The 16,888-nt window shown below is 54.9% G+C and overlaps 2 protein-coding genes across 3 annotated transcripts in view; one reads left to right on the forward strand and one right to left on the reverse strand.

Moving 5' to 3' along the window:
- Nucleotides 1-4,198: 4,198 nt before the first annotated feature.
- CDKN2C (cyclin dependent kinase inhibitor 2C) lies at nt 4,199-13,197 on the reverse strand. 2 transcript variants are annotated; one of them, XM_052665996.1, is made up of 3 exons: nt 9,826-10,007; nt 9,326-9,466; nt 4,199-5,954 (listed from the first exon to the last, which is right to left on the reverse strand). In XM_052665996.1, exons 2-3 carry the CDS (start codon nt 9,452-9,454, stop codon nt 5,580-5,582), a joined length of 504 nt encoding a protein of 167 aa, XP_052521956.1. In that variant the 5' UTR covers nt 9,455-9,466; nt 9,826-10,007; the 3' UTR covers nt 4,199-5,579. The 2 variants fall into 2 exon arrangements, with proteins under 2 accessions (XP_052521956.1, XP_052521957.1); XM_052665997.1 differs by lacking the exons at nt 9,326-9,466; nt 9,826-10,007 and adding an exon at nt 12,134-13,197.
- A 396-nt stretch (nt 13,198-13,593) lies between these two features.
- The window catches only part of FAF1 (Fas associated factor 1), a 142,064-nt gene continuing 138,769 nt past the window's right edge, over nt 13,594-16,888 (forward strand). Inside the window, exon 1 of the mRNA XM_052665955.1 lies at nt 13,594-13,858. Within this exon, the coding sequence (XP_052521915.1) occupies nt 13,814-13,858 (45 nt within the window). The 5' untranslated portion in view covers nt 13,594-13,813. The remainder of the gene's footprint in view (nt 13,859-16,888) is intronic.

Genomic DNA, 16,888 nt, shown 5'->3' on the forward strand with positions numbered 1-16,888 from the left:
GTTGGTAAAATAGGGGGAAAAACTGCTATGTGTGCCGATCGGGCTCAAGGGTTGGGATTTCTTTAGCAGAAGTGGTGGCTCTGCCCCCAGCCAGCGCGGGGGGGGGCTGCTGCAGCCCCTTTCTTCTGGAAAGCTCTGCTGCAGAGAGTGAAAGCGGCAGCGCTGTCAGATGGAGTTGCTGGCGCGCATCAGGTGATGGGAGAAATTACTCATAAGAGCAAAGGGTCCGTCGTGCGTTTATTGTGATACAGTCGGGAGCTGCGAGCGATGATTCGCTATGCATTTGTCAGCGTGTAATACTGAGAGCTGGAAACCGCAGAGGACACTGCCAATGACCCGGCTCCGGTGCTCCCATAGCCTGAGAACTCCGAAAAACTCTCATCTTGGGGGTTTGGGAGGGCTGGGGGCTGCTCAGTGTGCCGGCACTTCGAGACGCAGCTCTGTGCTCCAACCCTGACCTCCGTCCCAGCTAAAAGCGCGCTCAATCCTTTCTTAATTTGTAATAGATACTTGTGTACATTACAAAACCAGCTCACAGTTTGGCAAATTAAGCTGTCTGTGGTTGGCTCCGGGATTGCAGAGATATTGCAGCGCTGCAGCGTTGCATAACGGCTCCGCAGCATCTGCCCTACTCCGCGAGCAGCGGCAGTCCTTATCTCGGGTGGGCATCGTATCCACCCCAGTCCTCAAAAAAAAAGAATTAGTATCAAATATACATGGGGCATGTTCTGCCTTGTGGCTGCAATGTTTTTTCAATTAACTTCTCTGAATGTACCACAAAGAAAAGTGTCAGCTTTTTGCCTCAGAGGCCTATAATTAGGTTAAATGAATACATTTAATTATCTGCCGCCTTCTTTACACAAAACAATACGTTTCTATAAATTAAAAGGTGCATACGGCTGTTCACTTTGTAGTCAGGGTGTATTGCTGTACCAGGGTATCTGGTGCACCAGAGCTTTGTTCGCAGTTCTTATTGCAAAGCAGTGAAAGCAAAATCCATCTGAGCAATCTATACCTTGCACATCACAGTAATCAGAACACACCTCGGTGACATTATTATCAGTGACAGCGTCCATCAAACAAGCACTCTTTCCTATTTAACAGCTGTATTCTATCAAACTCCCTTCGACAGTCCGAGCACTGCGGTACCTGCGGCCACACCGGGACGGGAGCACCGCAGGGCAAAGCGCTGCTCCCGGCATTTGTACCCCCGGCTGCGGGTCCGCCGCTGCTCCCCGTGCGGGCCCAGCGCCCAGAGCCTGCGGGATCGGGCTGTGCCGGCGCCCGGCCCGCAGCCTGAGGGGGGAGCGCTGCCGGGGGGATGGCGGGGCGTCCCGCAGCGTCCCCGTTCCCATCGCAATGGGTGTTCATAGCTTACGGCCTACGTGGGTTCCTCGCTCACCAGTAAGTTGCTATTAAATTTAGCAAGAGCCCTTCCTGCAGCCGGGAGAGTGCTCTGAGCTGCGCTGCGTTAAGGTGCATTTTACCCCGAAAAACCTCCGACCGCTCCGTTTTCTCACGGACGCCGCACGTCCCGCGCTGTGCGCTCTGTATCCGCCCCTTCCAGCTTCCCTCACCCCGCGTTCGGCGCTGTGCGGCGGTGGGTGAGCGGCTGCGGGTTCAGAGCGCCGCGGGGAGGGAGCCATGCGCGGGGACACGGAGCGCTGCGGGGAGTCGCGGTTCGGCCGTCACCTCCAGGCGGCTGCGGCGTCAGACCGTGCCCTCTCACGGAAGGTGTAACTTCTATTGTCAGCGCTCATAAATACCGGTGCCCCCCTGCGCACCTTTACAACCACCAGAAAGCCGCTGCGGGGACACCGAGGCACGGGGGAATCGCGCTTCCCCGCGGAGCCGCTCGGGGCTCAGCCAGTGCCTCTCGGAGGCTCGTGTCCCTCTGCGGGGCTGCCGCGGCACTGTGCCCCCGCCCGGCTCTGTGCCCCGCGCAGCCCGGAGCCGAGACCCGGCGCCGCTATGAGAGCAGCCGCAGCCGTCGGCGCTCCCGCAGGTGCCGCGCGGTGCCCCGCTATCCCAGCAGCATTTCTCTCTCTCGGGATGGGCGCAGCTGCGCACGGTCAGGGCTCCTCTCAGCACTCAGCGCTGCTGCCGGCAGTTCCCGTCGCCGTGCCCAGTTATCACCCATATTATGCCCAGAGGCGACGCGACCACTCAGAGCGATGAAAGCGGAGCGAGGACCGCACCGCGCTGGGAGCTCCCCGCAGCCCGGAGCGGTACGGTGCGGGGATGGCAGCGGCGGCAGCGGCACTCCGCACCCGGGGGCGATTTCTTCGCCTTTGAGACACAGGAATGAGCGGCTCGGGGGGTCCCTAAGAGCCGGGGGAGTCGCGCTGTACTCACCGCACTGCGGCTCTTCGGCTCCGGGAGAGGGATGAAAAAAAAAGAAAAAGAAGGAAAAAAAAAAAAAGCAAAGAAAAAGGAAAAGTAACCCCGCGGTCGGGCTGCGGAGCGGGGCGTCCGGGCCGGGCCGGGCCCCTCGCGGCGGGGGGCCGGAGGGAAGCGGCGGTGGAGCCCGAGGAGGAAACTCGCGAAATAAAATCAGACTGTTAGTTAAGGCGCGTAAATTTAAAAATATTTGGACAGGAAGAGAAAGGGGAAAGGAACCGTAGAGACGAGCTAACGGTTTCGGAGCCGGGCGCTGCCCCCCCCCCTCCCCAGCCCGGCGGCCTCTGGGGCGGCCCCGCTCCTCCGCGCTCCCCGGGGGACGCCGCAGCGCTCCGCCGCCACCGACATTTTGAGAGCGGGCGGCGGCTCCCGGCGCTGCGCGGGGATTTCGGCTGCGCTGCCCGCGGCGGCCCGGAACCATCGCGCTGCCCGCGGCTGCCCGCTCGCTTCCCTGCTTTCTTTTTTATTTTTTTTTTTCTTTATTTTTTTCTTTGTTTCTATTTTTTTTTTTTTTTCTGTTTTCTTTCCCTCCACCCCCGCCTCGCTCAGTGCCGCCGTCCCTCAGAATAAATGCAGATTTTTCCTCTCTTGGCTTTTTTTTTTTTTTTTTTTTTCCTGTTTGCTCTCCATGGCAATCACACTCCGCGGGGAAGTGGATACGCCGTTGGACCGCTCCCCGGCCCCATCGAACAGTGGGGTGCACGGCTAGCAGAGGCACCCCTCTTTCTTTTAGAGGCTCCAAAGTGGCGCTTTTCTGTTGTTTTAACCCTTTCTTCACAAGAAAACTGCAACGGCGTTTCCCACGAAGATAATTCCTCACCCCAGCACGGAACAACTCACTTATCCCTCCTCTCACCGCACAGAAACGCGCACAAAGCCTCACGGAACGCTGCCCTCCCGTTGCCCCCATTTGCTATGCTGGGGCTCACCCCCAGCCCCCGTTCCCCCGGACCCAAGGGCCGTTGCCCACCGCATCCCTCAGGGATCTGCTCCTTTTCGGATGTATTTCAGCTTTCCCTCTCTCTGTAATTTAGAAGGAAAAGTCAATGAAACAGCTCAGCTCCGCATCCCGAAATAGAGGAGAGGGCTCCGTGCCCGGGGCAGCGTTTTGTTCCCCATCGCTCCGCACAGCACTCGCTGCGGTTATGATGTGCACGGCCCCGGCTGCGCTGCCCCTGGGCTGCTCCTGCCCGGGAGATGTTTTTTTCTGATGGTCTCTGTCTCAATAAAAGCTTTTTTTAAAAAAAAATTTCGTTCCATCTGTGTGTTTGCATCCTCTGATGAATGTTGTTGTTGACGTTGTCACCAAAAGGATTTGTAAAATGGGACTTTCTGCCGCTGCCAGAGCGCGAGGAGAGGGTCGTAAAAGCCAATTCCAGGACCACGTCCGAGCTCAGAACCCTTTGGGGCAGAGGATCCCCACTGAGGAGCACCGCAGCACATAGGGAAGCCCCCTCTCCGGTTCCCCGGAGAGTTTCCAACATCCATTCACCTCCCCGGTGCCAAGGGCGGGGGAAGAGCTGTCAGTGTACCGTATCGCTGCCGAGAGATAGGCTTTGCGGATCGGGAGAACCGCGCACCGCGCTCCGGGAGCATCCCGAGAGCACCGGGAGGGCGGGGCGGGGGTGCGGGCAGAGGGAGGACGGGGCGCCGCTGGGGCTGGGGGGGTCCTGGGCTGCGCAGGTAGGGGAGAGTAGAGGCGGTGAGCGCGGCCCCGGCGTGCTGCCATCCCCTGCGGGAGTGGGGAAGGGTCCGCAGCCCTTCGGGAACAAATGTGCCAACAGAACCGCGCGAGGCATTGCGGTACACAGAGGTTTTTAATCAGAGAACGCAGAACACAGTGGTTGTGAGAGTACAGAGACGGGACGGACAGGTCCAGGCAATTACTGATGCTGGAAAACAATGGTAACTCATTTTGCGGGACCGTGTATATGCGTTTTGTTTTGTTTTTAGAAAGAAAATGTAAAGCAAGGTACACCCCTTGTCTTTTTTGTGCTATTTTGTAGCCAGTCTTTCCTTTCACACTGATGTGAGCCCTTCCCATCCTGTGCCACCGACAGTCGGACCCGCAGCGCAGAGCACGCTGAGGTTCCCATCCGCCGCCCCTCCCGCTGCTCCCTGCGGCCCCGGCGGTTCGGCCGTAGGAACCTAACGGCTGTTCTGGAAGGAAAACAGTTCCGGAATTACACTGTTCGTCAGGTGAAGGCATTAAGACAACCTCACGGGTACCTAACGTGTTGCTTCCCAAATTCCATTGCATCCAAATACCTTTAAGATCCAGCTATCATCCCTTTTTATTTTTTTTCCCCAGACAAAACAAGAGCGAGCATCGAAACGGCACTCAGCTCAGGCAGGGACGGGAGGAGCTGTAGTATTGCAGCCCCCTCACGCTCCTACCTCTGCCCATGGTTATCTGCTATTTTGAAACTGGAAAATAATGTACTTTTCGGCGCGGGGTGCCCAACCGAGCTCTTCGAAACCTCTGGCCAAAAAAAAAAAAAAAAAAAAAAAAAAAAAAAAAGCCACTTATGTTGTTTCTGGTAACTAAACTCAAAGGCAGCTCGGTGAAAGTTTAAATACACAAAGTGAAAAAGTGTCATCTACATTTAGAAAGCTAGCAACCTACTCCTACGAGCTCCTGTTAGTGTCAAACTGAGGCAGCTGCCCGAAGCGGCTTTCCCGGGCTCGGTGACCCCCGACCGGGCCGCTCCCGGTCCCCACCCGACCCCAACACGCTGAGCCGGGGGTGATGAGGAGCACGGGGAAGAGGGGGAAGAATCCCCGCGGGTTGTTTCCTTTCACCGGAGCGGAAAGGGAACATTAAGCGATGGATACGCAGCGTTTGGGTTAATGGCTGAGTAATGAGCGGGGATACATTGCAGAGCCTGGTGCTGGAAGCCCGGTGCGAGCAGCGGCGTGGGCACGGCGGGGTAAGGAGTGCCGTGAGCGGCAGCAACGTGCCGCCACCGTGCACTGAAATCATGTTCCTCAGCTAAAACCCCACCTCTACAACTTCTCGAACTCACGCTATCGACTATTCAAAAAATATAACAACAACAACAACCAAAAAAAAAAATAGAAGTAGGGTTGAACCAAAAGTTATTAAAAAGGAGGAGGGAAAAAAAAAGAAAATAATAAAAGAATGAGGCTGGGAGCCGCAAGGTCCGAGGGGGTCCGGTTCAGTTGGCGTCGGCCGCGGGCGGAGGGCCGCCCTCCATCAGTCGCACCACGGCGCTGCGCCGGTACAGCCGGGCCAGGTCCAGCGCCGTGTCGCCGCGGCGGTTCTGGTGCGCCACGCGGCTCGGGGTGCGCCGCAGCAGGAACTCCACCACCCGCACGTGGCCTTCCTGAGCCGCCAGGTGCAGCGGCAGGTTGCCTTCCGCGTCCTCGATGTTCACGTCGGCGTGGAACTCCAGCAGGGTCTGCAAAGTGTCCAGGAAACCCGCTCTGGCTACGTCGTGAATGACGGCGAAGCCGGTACTGTCCTTCAGGTTGGGGTTCGCGCCGCTCATCAGCAATCTGCGGGCGATCTCGGGGTTGCCGAGCTTCATCACCTGCGGGACGGAGTGAGACGTGAGCGTCCGAGGGGCTCCGCGCCGCCCCAGCCCTCAGCCCGCAGCTCCGAGCCCTACCGCGGGCTGAGGGGCCGCGCGCACGGCTACAAGCTTTCCTCACTGACCTCGGCAGCGATAGGGGAGTTTTACTGGCTCGGTGGTGACGGCTTTGTCCCAGAAATTAACGCCTGCAGCGGGCGGGATTTCTCCCCGAGAAGTTCTCTCGGCTCCTCACCGCAGGGACGCGCAGCCCGGCCCGCTCTGCGCGCACCGAGACACCGCCGCACCACCGCTCAGTGCCGCTCACCGTCGGCCGTGGGTCTCCGAGGAGCAGAGGCTGCACCTCAGCGATAAAAAATGCGCGATGTGCTTCGATAAGCCCTCGGGTGTTTGCATTGTCTGCGCATTATCATAAAGCAAATATTTGTGCCGTGCCATAGTTCTGGCTGCTAAGAAAAATAAATGCTCTAAGAAATTGTTCTCCCCGGTGTTGGAGGCTCAAAATGTCACCTGGGAAGAAGTCAAAAGGAGTGTTGCAAAGTCCCACACATTTTCTTCTAAAACCAACAAATTACTCTATGGTTATGGATTCTATGATTATATTGGAATTCTATAATTTTACTATAAGCAAACCACGGCCACGTCCTGCTGTTACACACATCTCTATTTCAGAAACGATCTTTGGATTTTTCTGATCGTTCCTTTCAGGGGAAAAAAAAAAATGAAATGCCTCTTTAAATGTTCTCGATTGCATCACAAAATCATTAAAAATTAGAATGCAATTTTTTCTAATTCGGGACATAACAGCCTGCACCGATTTTCACCAAATTCCCCTTTTTTTTTCTTGTTTTGATTTCTCAGAGCCTGTCCGGACTCCACACCCCGCACCCCTCTGGCAACACTGCTCTGTTTTTGCCATCAGCCACACTGTGAGTGTCAAATCCGAGCAAAATTCCCCCTGAGTTTCCTTACAACTGATGTGAAAACCTTGTGAAAAAAAAAATTATCAGCATAAATTAATGTTACAGTGCGTTAGATGCGAAATAATTGAGCAGAATTTACACAAAGCATTTGCCTCCAAAGTCTCCTAGTGAAAAAATATGCATTTGGCTTTTTAAGGCCATACAAAAAATATTAAAGTTCATCTAATGATTCTTCTAATTAATAAACCTCATTCCTTCCCCGATGTGGTGCAGGGCAGAGTGGGTGCAGGGAGCAGAGGCTCGGGGAAGCACAGCTCTGAACACACTGCTCTTTCACTTCTGAGCAGGAGTGGGAGGGAAAATAGGAGCAATGCGAGCCCTCCTTTGTGTTGGGAAAATTATTGGGATGTCTTAGGGAGTATTTTTGGAGGGCTCGGGGTGCATTTTTCGTGGATTTAAAAAGTTTATTCGGTTGAAGTGGGAGTTAATAGGCTCGAGGAAGGCAGGCTCGGGGAGTGAGGCTGCATTGCCACATGCGGGGGGGAGAAAATGCTAACAGAGGGGATGGAGCCGGGGGGGGGGGGTGCACAGCTCCGTTCTGCCCGGCTCCCCTAAGGAGAGGCAACAGCCCGTAGCTGTGGCAGGGAGGATCGGGGCAGGACGGGCAGTGAGGCCTGCAGAAAGCACCTCGTCTGAAACAAAAAGCAGAGAGGAAGAGGAGCCGAGCAGCTGCTGAATTAAACAGAAATTCAGGGGCACACATATATATCCACAAATATTAATATTTAGGCAACCTCTCCGTTTTTATTGAGAGGTTATTGAGAGAACACTGAGAAATTATTGAGCGATTATTGAGAGACTGTCTAGATTTGGGAGGCTGCATTGACAGAGCTGTTCCGAGGGCAGCCACGCACCCGCAGCCCACCTCGGGTACAGAAAGCAGCGGCCGGCCCCTCCTGCTGTGCCCCGGCTGTGCCCCTCTGCTCCATGAGGACCGAGGGTCGCGGCGCAGAGCGGGGCCGGGCAGCGGCTGCTGCGCCCCTGTGCCAAGCGGCCCCACGGAGGGCACGGGCAGCTCTCAGCAAATACATCGCCTCTCTGCAAATCGGCTTCCAGCCCTCGTCCCGAGGATGAAGCCCCGAGCTGCAAGTTTCTTTCTCCCTGACAAAGTTTTTGCTCTAAGCGTCCGGTTTCCAGCCTTTCGCTCTCTTAAAAGTTGCCCCGAGTGCCCGCACGGTCACCCGGCGCCCGATTTGGGTGAAAACAGCCTCCAAAAAATCGTACAGCCCTCGGGCTCCGCTCGTGTGCCCCCCCAGAGCCACCCCCGCTTGTCAGCGAGAGGTGCTCATTTTCGAAATGCAACATGTCGATGTCAAGTCAGGGGAGAAAAAAAAAAAAAAAAAGAAAGAAAAAAAAAGCTGTAAATATCTCGAGTTCATCCGCAAGCACTCTGCTTTTTACAAAGTACATTTCAGAAATGATTCTCGTGGTTTCGAGGAGGGGGGAGAAGAGTTAACAAACGATTTTTCTAACGTGTGAAATTAATAAGCCCCGGAGCTCTGCTTCCACGTCCCTCTGTTTCACCTTCGGCACTAATAACCACACACTTTCTTCTCATCTATAAACCGTTCCTTTCGCTATCCCGTACGGATTCGACCCTCCTCGCCATCATTATCTGATATTATAAAAAGCAAAATCTTTCGTCAGCTGCAACAGTTCGCAGTTGGATGAGCTCCAAATGCTGCCTGTGCGGCTCCACGCTGAAAAACGAGGACACGGCACCCCACGGACGGTCAGAAACGAAAGAGCCGAACCCCCGCCCCGCCACCGAGACGATAAAGGGCAATTTTCAGCTCTAATGATGAATGGAGCGCCGGTGGCGGGGCTCGGGGTGCCGCTCCGCGGCTCTGAGCGCGCATCGAAGGTGCTCGGTGCTGTGCAGCCTCCGAACGAGAAAGGTCATTCGGCACAAACAGCGCATAAAGGAAAAGTACCATCGCGGCAGAGCCCAGCACCCGGACAAGGCACATTTTAAGAGGGAAAGTTGGGGGGAGGAGGGGGGGGGAAGAGAACCGAGAAGTGCAGCTCCAAACCATAGCACATCGGTGTTTACAGACCTGCCCTGAGCCCTGCTCACCTACGGTGATTTCTTTTCGTCTCCTCTATTTCATTCTCTGCTTCCTCCCCTCCGAGTTCCCAAATCGCACCCAACTCTCAGCCCGTCCGCCACCGAGGGTGACCCCCGGCTGAACCACTGCTTCTGAGCACTTTTATTTCAAGTACGTCATTTTAGGGAGCTGGAGCCACTAAAGTTATAAAATATGGCATCCAACTCGTTGAAAAAGCCCTCGCATTTCTGCACCAGCCTGCTCAAAGCGTTGTCTTTTTGGCAACCCGGGTCACGTAGGTAGCAGTGATGAAATATTTTCTCCCTCTCTGGATACCAACCTGCAGCGCAGTCCTCCCAAATCCATTTTGTGCATTGACGTTTACATTCTTTTGCAACAAATTAGTGAGTTGCACTAGGTCCCCCTTGGCAGCCGCGGACGCCAGCTCGTTCCCAGAAGGCTCGGCCATTCTTTAGGGTGACTGACGATCAGAAAAAGATGAGATTTTTTTTTAACCAGGCATGGCATCGGAGACTGACAGAAGGATTGGGATGGTTAATCTTCTGGAGTAGACCTTGTAGTAAATACTCGTAAAGAAACTCCTTGCCAAGAGCCCGCCCCTAACTCACACGTGATTATTCAGCAAAACTGTAGCTCCGCTTGAAAGAAGATTTCTTTGCTTCCACATAGAGAGGAACTCATATTAAAGCCTTTGGCCGGTTGCGAGGGGAAATATATTAAGAGCTATGCGATATACGATATATGTTACACGTAACATATATACACGTACGTACACCGGAGACTCACTCAAACCTGAGATCCTGGAAGAGGACAACCCACCCTGCTCACAGTCGGCATCTGAGCCCCAGCAGCCGCAGCTCCGAGGCAAAGTCTTCACTTTGGGGGTCCGCCCGCCGCATGCCCCACTCCGGGCCGGGCAGAAGGCGCGGGGCGAGACGCACCCGGATCTCGCTGCCTCCCTCGGCGCTCTCTCTGCCGGCGGCGGCCTCACTCCCTCGGCCTCTCCGCGGCTCCGCGATCCGGGCCGGCGGGGGCCGCCCTGGGCGGCGGCGGCCGCGGGGCATCCAGCGGGGCGGCGGGGCGGCGGGCGGCGGGGCGGCGGGGCGGGCTCGTGCCGTATCCACGGGGAGCCGGGGCCCCGCCGCGCTCGGTGCCGCCGCCGCCGTCCGGGCCGGAGTCGGAGGAGCCGCGGGTGCAGCGCCCGGCCCGGGGTGCCGCCGCCGATGACAGCCGCGCTGCGCTGCGCCGCGCTGCTCCGTCCGCTCCGCAGAACGCTGCACTTGCCGCTCCGCAGAGCGCTGCCTCCTCCCGCGGCTCCGCGCTCTCCCTTTTTTTAAGAGCAAACAATCGCTACTTCTGTTTCCTACGGACACGAAGCCGGTTTCTCTCTCTCCCTCTCTCTCTCTTCCAACCCCCCCCACTCCTTTTTTTTTTTTTTTTTTTTTTTTTTTTTTTAACCTCATCAGCTTTTTTTGAAAAGAAAAAAAATTTGAGCGCTTTTTGAGTTGAAACACCCGCCCACATTTTAACGGCAGAGATTTAAGGAGGCGCGGCGGAGTTGCAGCTCGGCCGGCAGGAAGGCCTGCAGCGCCCGCCCCGCCCCTACGGCCCCGCCGCTCCCCGCGGCCATCGCGCGGCCGGGACAGGGGGAGGGAAAAGGGAAAGGGAAAAGGAAAAATAAAAATAAAAAGAAGGCGTTTATCGGCCGTTTGAGTTCTGTGGACGCCGTGCCCGGCGGCTGCGGGCACCTGCCCGGGGAGCGACCCGTGGCCGGGGAGAAGCCGTCCCGGCACTGCGGGAGGCGGCGCACAGCGTCGGCTTTTCGACTTTCCGCCGCTCGCGATGGATTCGAAAGTACCATTTTGGGGGGGAACGGGCGCCGAGAAGACGCGAGGGATTCTCTCTTCCCGCAAGAGGGCCGCGGAGCGGCGGCGGCGCAGCGTGGAGATGGCAGCGCCCTTCTGACAGCGGCGCTCCGTGCCCTACGCTGCTCTCGTTGCTTTACGTTTCAGGAAGCATGGGGAGGCTGAATTCCGCCCAAAAGAGCCCCGCGGGAGGTAAGGAGCAACGCCGCGGCTCCCTGTGGCGGGGTCCGTCAGCACCCCGCCCGCCTCTTCTCACCGCGGAGACGTTGGCTGGAACGGCCCCGCGCGGGAGGCGGCCCGGAGACGATCTGCACCGGGGAGCTGCCGGGCGCACCGCGGCACCCCGGCGGGGACGGCCGGCGCCTCCGATAGGAGACACGGTCGGCCCCGAGGTGTCGGGAGGGCGCGCGGCGATCGCTGCCTCTCTCTTACAGCCCGGCTGTGCGGCTTTTCTGCTGGGATCCCCCAACCGCCCCTCGTTCGTGAGTGCAGAAAGGCGAAAGGCAGTGAGGTGAGCACGCTTGAAGCAGGAAAACGCCGTGCTCCGGCTGTCGGATGTCCACAGCCACGAAACGAGGGGAAAAGAAAATGTATTTAAGGGCCTTGCTATGACAGTTCTCTGTCAGAAGCAACAGCGCAGGCAACACTGTTAACAGAAGTATGAACTGTAATTTCCCTCAGAGATAACTCTAGAGATACGTGGCTATATATATACGACACCTGTATATTCAAGTCCAGTCACTTTTCTGCATGAAAATGAAATAACATGCAGCTCTTCGGATTTGGTGTCAGGCGACTTCAATAAGACCAATTTCGTGACTGATCAGTGCCCCAGATCCCCGGGTTTGGTGCTGTTCGCTGTGCAGATGTGCTGCAGAACAGGACTCGGGGCCTTGCAGCAGCCCCCCACTACTTGCTTTTACAGCTACAAAGCAAGCCCCTGTGTTCTGTTAATCACATCACACAGCAAAAATAATGAAGTACGGCGGGGATGTTGCAGGCCTCCTGCAAGTGACACTGCCTGGCCACAACAAGCGGGCAGACATCCATCCAACAATCTTCCCAGAAAGAAGTGTCCCCATCGCAATCATTTCCTTTCGGCGGTGGTAACGATACCGTCAGATAGAGGGAATTGTCCCGATGGGCAGCAAAACCCCCTCCGGAGGGCTGCAGGGACAGAGCCAGCCGTGTTCTGCGGCGCTGTCCGAGGGCACCTCGGAGTGTGGAGCTGCGAGAATGGAAGGCTTCGCTGTGAATCTCACCTGAGCTTCCCCAGCCGGGGCACGTTGGGCCGCTCGCCTCTCCTTCACATTCTGGATCAAATCCTTCCCGTCTTGATCCAGCGAAGATATCATTATTTAAAATAATCCTGTGATAGACGTGAACACGGCGTAACTTATCTTGACAGCACACCTAGAACACAAATCGGTGCCAGGAATGAACTGGCTCCGGTCCAGTTTCCAAACCTCGTCTTTCAGCCCTCGTTACAGTTACTCTCTAGTAATGCGGGGGTGGATTTGTTTGTAGCTCAGCCCGGTCTGCCACGGGCACCGCATCACTCCCGGTACCGACGGCAGCGCCGTGAGGGCAGCGCTAGTCGAACGGCTGTGAGCCGTAAGAACAGTAAGAAACCTCTCGGGAAGCCTCGCCAGCTTAAACTAAAGCAGGTAAAATGTAACATCTAACTTTTATTTTCTCGGGGCCAGCTTTTCTGACCCCCTGTCTTTCCATCCCGAGTGGTGTTTTAGCACGGCTTGCATCCACCTCGAAGCTCTGCGTAGTTTTGCAGCCAACGAGGAGCACCGGACGCGTCCCGAAGGCGCCCAGCGGCGCTCCCGGGGCGGCTCGCAGCCCTGCCGTCCCACTGCGCTGGTTCCCTCGCTCTCCCCCTACACAGACAGGACCCGCGGCCGCTCTCCTTCCCCGCTCTTCGCTCTGCTATTTGCCATCGAGCAGAATATGAAAACTCGTCGGGCAGCGGCTCCCGCCGACGCGAATAGAAAAAACAATAAAGGATTCTCTTTCCTAGAGCTGGGGAAGGAGCTCGGTTCCGAGATGGCGTGACGGAGCTCCACGGGCGGTCACCGCGAGCAGGGCGCTCGGCCCGCCCGTGACCCGAGAGACGGCGGGCACGACGCGCCGGCCGCAGCGATCGCGGAGCGCAGCGTTCGTGCTTGACGCGGGGCTGTGAGGGCACCGGGCTGTGAGGGCAGACGGGAAAACCGGGATTCGGCCGCGCTACGCCGCGCAGCCGCCTCTCGCGGCGCCGGGGCGAGCGCGGGCTGCCGGCGACGCCGTTGGACGCCCGCCGTTATTTCTCGTTAGGCCGTTCCCCGGGCCGCGGGGCCGCCCTCAGCCGGCCTCGGGGGGGGGGGGGGCAGCCCTGAGGAGACGGCTCCCCCCAGGAGCCCCGCGGCGAGGCGGGGCGCCCCTCAGGCCGGGCCTAGGCGCGGGGCGGGGCGGCCTCACGCTCTCTCAGGCGCGCTGGGCGGGAAGGAGGCGCGAGCGCGGCGCGCGCTCCCTCTTTCAGCGGGAACGCGCGGTCAGCGCCAGAAAGGCACCGCCTCCCCCGCTCCCTCCTCCTCCGCTCCGCGAGCGCTTGACAGGAGGCAGTCACGTGGCGGCCGCAAAGCGCCTCTTTGCGACCTCGATGACAGGCAAAATGTGCGACAGGCGCCGTGCGGGCGGGGAGGGAGCGGCGCTGCCTCCTCCTTCTCCTCTTTCCCGGGCCGGCCGCTGAGCTAGGCAGCGCTGCTCGGCCCCGGCTCCCGCCCGCCCCGCCGCCTCCCGGCCCTCCTCCTCCTGCTCCTCTTCCTTCTCCTCCTCCGCCTGCTGCTCTTCTCCGTCCGGGCCCGGCCCGCCGCCTCCATGAGCCCGTAGCTCCCGCCGGCACAGCTCTCGCTGCGCGGGGCAGAGCGGAGCCGGGGCCGCCGCCGGCCGCCATGGCGTCCAACATGGACAGAGAGATGATCCTGGCCGACTTCCAGGTAAACGGCGGCCCGCGGGGCCGGGGGCTCGCTCCGCTTTCTCTGTCCGCCCGTTTCGGTGCCTCGGGGCTCTGTGGGAGGATCGCGAGCCGCTCCTCCGTTCCTTTATTTCCCCGTCACAACACGTGCCCTGGGCTCTCGGGCCGCGCCGATGCGACGTCCCCCTGAACTCGGGGAGCTCCGCGTCGCGTCCCGAAAGCTCTCAGCTCCGCCTCGCTCCCCCAGCCGCGCAGGGCAGGCGGTGCGGGGCGGTTTGGGCGGAGGCCGTGCCCGACGATGGGTGCCGGCCCGGCTGTGCCCTCCTCGCGGCGGCGCCGGCTCCGCGTGTTGTAATGACGGAAGGACTCTCCCCTCCCCGTTCCGTACCACAGCGTGTCTGTGTAGAAAGAATATGCCCTCGCTGCTTGTTGCCTCTCCTCCTGCCTGCGAAAAGAGGTGACGTTTGACTTCGACCTCTTATTCTGAAGTGCGGTGGTCAGCGGTTATTGTGGGGCCTGCTCAATGTCTTCTGTGTACTGCTTCCTCATGCTGCTTGTTTGCCTTATTCCTACTTCCAAGAACGAGTAAACAAACAGGTGGGTGATGCTGGTTGTAATGGTGGGCAAAGCCTGCGAAGAGCAGCTTGTAGAGATATCAGATCGTGTTTGAATATCTCCTTAATATTTGCTTTTCAATTAACCTTCTTTTTTAAGCTTTGTCCTCTTACAGTGCCTGATTTTTGACTGGATGTACTCTTGGATTGAGTTGTAAACCTGATCGGTGAATGTACTATGTCTTAAAAGAGCCTCTTTCTCAGCTGTCAGCTGTAAACTTCACATATTCCATTAAAAAAAAATGGGAGGGAAAAACTCCTCCCTTCCCTCCCTGTGTGTTTAACAAGAACGTTTCCTTGGAATTAGAGGTGATGTGACCATATTGTACGTTACATAATTCCTCTTTTGCAAAACTTATCTGATCTCTTCTTGATGTAACATGCAGAGTTCCCAGTCGATAACAAAGAAACATTTTCACTTGTACGTGAATATGTTGCACCCATTTTTATTTGAACGTTTAGTGAATGTTTTTATAATCATTTGATTCGCTGCTCTTGGAGTTAATTTTGTGTACGTAAGGAGTAATGTCTCAATTTTAAGGATGGGTTTTCATAGCTTTTTCACTACTAATACATCACATAAAAGGAGACTAGAGCTCCAATTCTGCATCAGTACCGATGGAGACAGACGTTATGGAGTCCCTCACGTTACTAGCTAAAAAAGCTTTACGTTCCATGTGAAAGGCAATGATTCAGTTAGCCACAGGTAGATCTAATAAGGCAGGCTTTTTTTTTTCTCTGTCTTCTTTCCATACCTTTAGTGGCAATGCTGTTTTTTAGTTCTGCAGTAATTTTCTGCTTGGGTTTTGAAACCAGCTACGAAAAGTATAAGAGCAACTGCGTCATTTGTTACTGCAAAGACAAGTAAGTATTGTTGCAAACTTGCAGAGCAGCGGCGGAGCTGCAGGAATGGGCTGTATAGAATGAAGGTGATGTAGTTTGTACCCAGGAAATAATTTACTGTGTAATAATGCTTCTTTAAAAGAACAGAATAAGGAAGCTTCCATTTTATGTACTTGTTTATTTCTGTTGTTGTCTTTGTTACTTTTTTTTTTTAGTAATTCTCAAACTTTCATCTGATCCTGAGACACTGAACTGTCACTTGTTGGACAGTGCTAATCATTTTTAGGCCTCATGTCTTTTAGCTGTCAAAAATAGTGGAGGATTTTGAGTATTTTAAGTATGCAATGGGATTTGCAACTCATTAACTAAGATTTTAAAATGTAAAGTAAAACATTATGTACAAAGCAATCTTTCACGGTTTCGTCTTTTATTTAGTTGATTTTTTTTTTTTTTAAATCAATAAATGTATTTCTCAGAGTTGTTTTGCTGTCTTTTATGTTTGTGTTGGATATCTTGCTCAAGAATGATGTACGCGATGGGAATTTTAAAAGCCATTCTTAATAGTTGAGCTAATTTTGTCGAGTGAAACTGAGAGGGAAACTTCATCAACACTTCACACTGAGCTTTCCCAAGTTTCTTTTAAGAAGAATAGAGCATTGGTCTTGGAACTTTTACAACTTAAAAAGGTTTTCCATCTTCCCCCTTATTTATTTATTCATTTATTATTAGGTAAGTCATAATCGTGCTAATGTGTGATGCTTTTGGCAGCATTCATGGGCTTATTTTGTATCTCTCAGAATCATTAGGGATTTTGCCATTAGTTTAAACTAGAGTAGGATCGTATATTGCATTTGTTGGTTTGTTTTTTTTTCCCTTTCTAACAAGGAGAAAAAATACTTGAAGTTATTGTAATATACTCATATGTAAGTACATGCATTGGATAATTTTATAAAAGGCTAACTGCAAGATAAAGCTACCAGATACAGTTCTTAACATGTCTCAAAGCAATTGAAGGCTGTTCTGTGTGATTCTGTTTTCTTTCCTCCTGCTGTTTTTTTAACAAGGTGACTTTATGCTACCTGTAGAGTACTAAGTGTGTATATGTAGGTAGGTTATGTAAGCAACCCATCTGGCTTTTCCCCCTTAGATCCTCCCTTAGGAAAGCTTCTACCAAAGCCTGGTTTAGTGCACCATCGCTCTGTTTTCAGTGGAAGGATATGAAGGGAGGATATGTGAGAGTTAAACCCACAAACAAGTTTTAGCCCTCTTCCTAAATGCAGTTCAGAATTTCTCCACAAAGTGTCATTGGCATATAGAAAAAATTCCATGGGAGAAAAAACCCAAACCCAACACATTCTTTGAAAAAGGTAACTGCATGTGAATTGGTAAAAGTGATGCAGCAACATAGGTCAGGTTCTGTTACAAATAAGGGAAAATAATTTCTACTGATTTTTGTTGTCATTTTTCTATTTGTTGTGTTTAACCAGGGGCAGGTAGTCAGTCTCCAGGTAGTCACTTGGTTGTAGTCACTTGAGTCATGTTAATGACCTGAGGAGGTAGGGCTTTGAAGAGAGTTGCTCTCGCAGTGTATTAGT

The sequence above is a fragment of the Tympanuchus pallidicinctus genome, unplaced genomic scaffold (genome assembly GCF_026119805.1).
Source record: "Tympanuchus pallidicinctus isolate F22 unplaced genomic scaffold, pur_lepc_1.0 scaffold7, whole genome shotgun sequence".
NCBI lineage: Eukaryota > Metazoa > Chordata > Aves > Galliformes > Phasianidae > Tympanuchus > Tympanuchus pallidicinctus.

Bases quoted from the DNA above. Each gene is read 5' to 3' on its own strand.
- CDKN2C (XM_052665996.1), bottom strand. From the start codon at position 9,454: ATGGCCGAGCCTTCTGGGAACGAGCTGGCGTCCGCGGCTGCCAAGGGG. The intron at 5,955-9,325 runs GTTGGTATCCAG...TCCGTCCCGCAG, and splicing joins TTGGGAGGACTGCGCTGCAG to GTGATGAAGCTCGGCAACCC.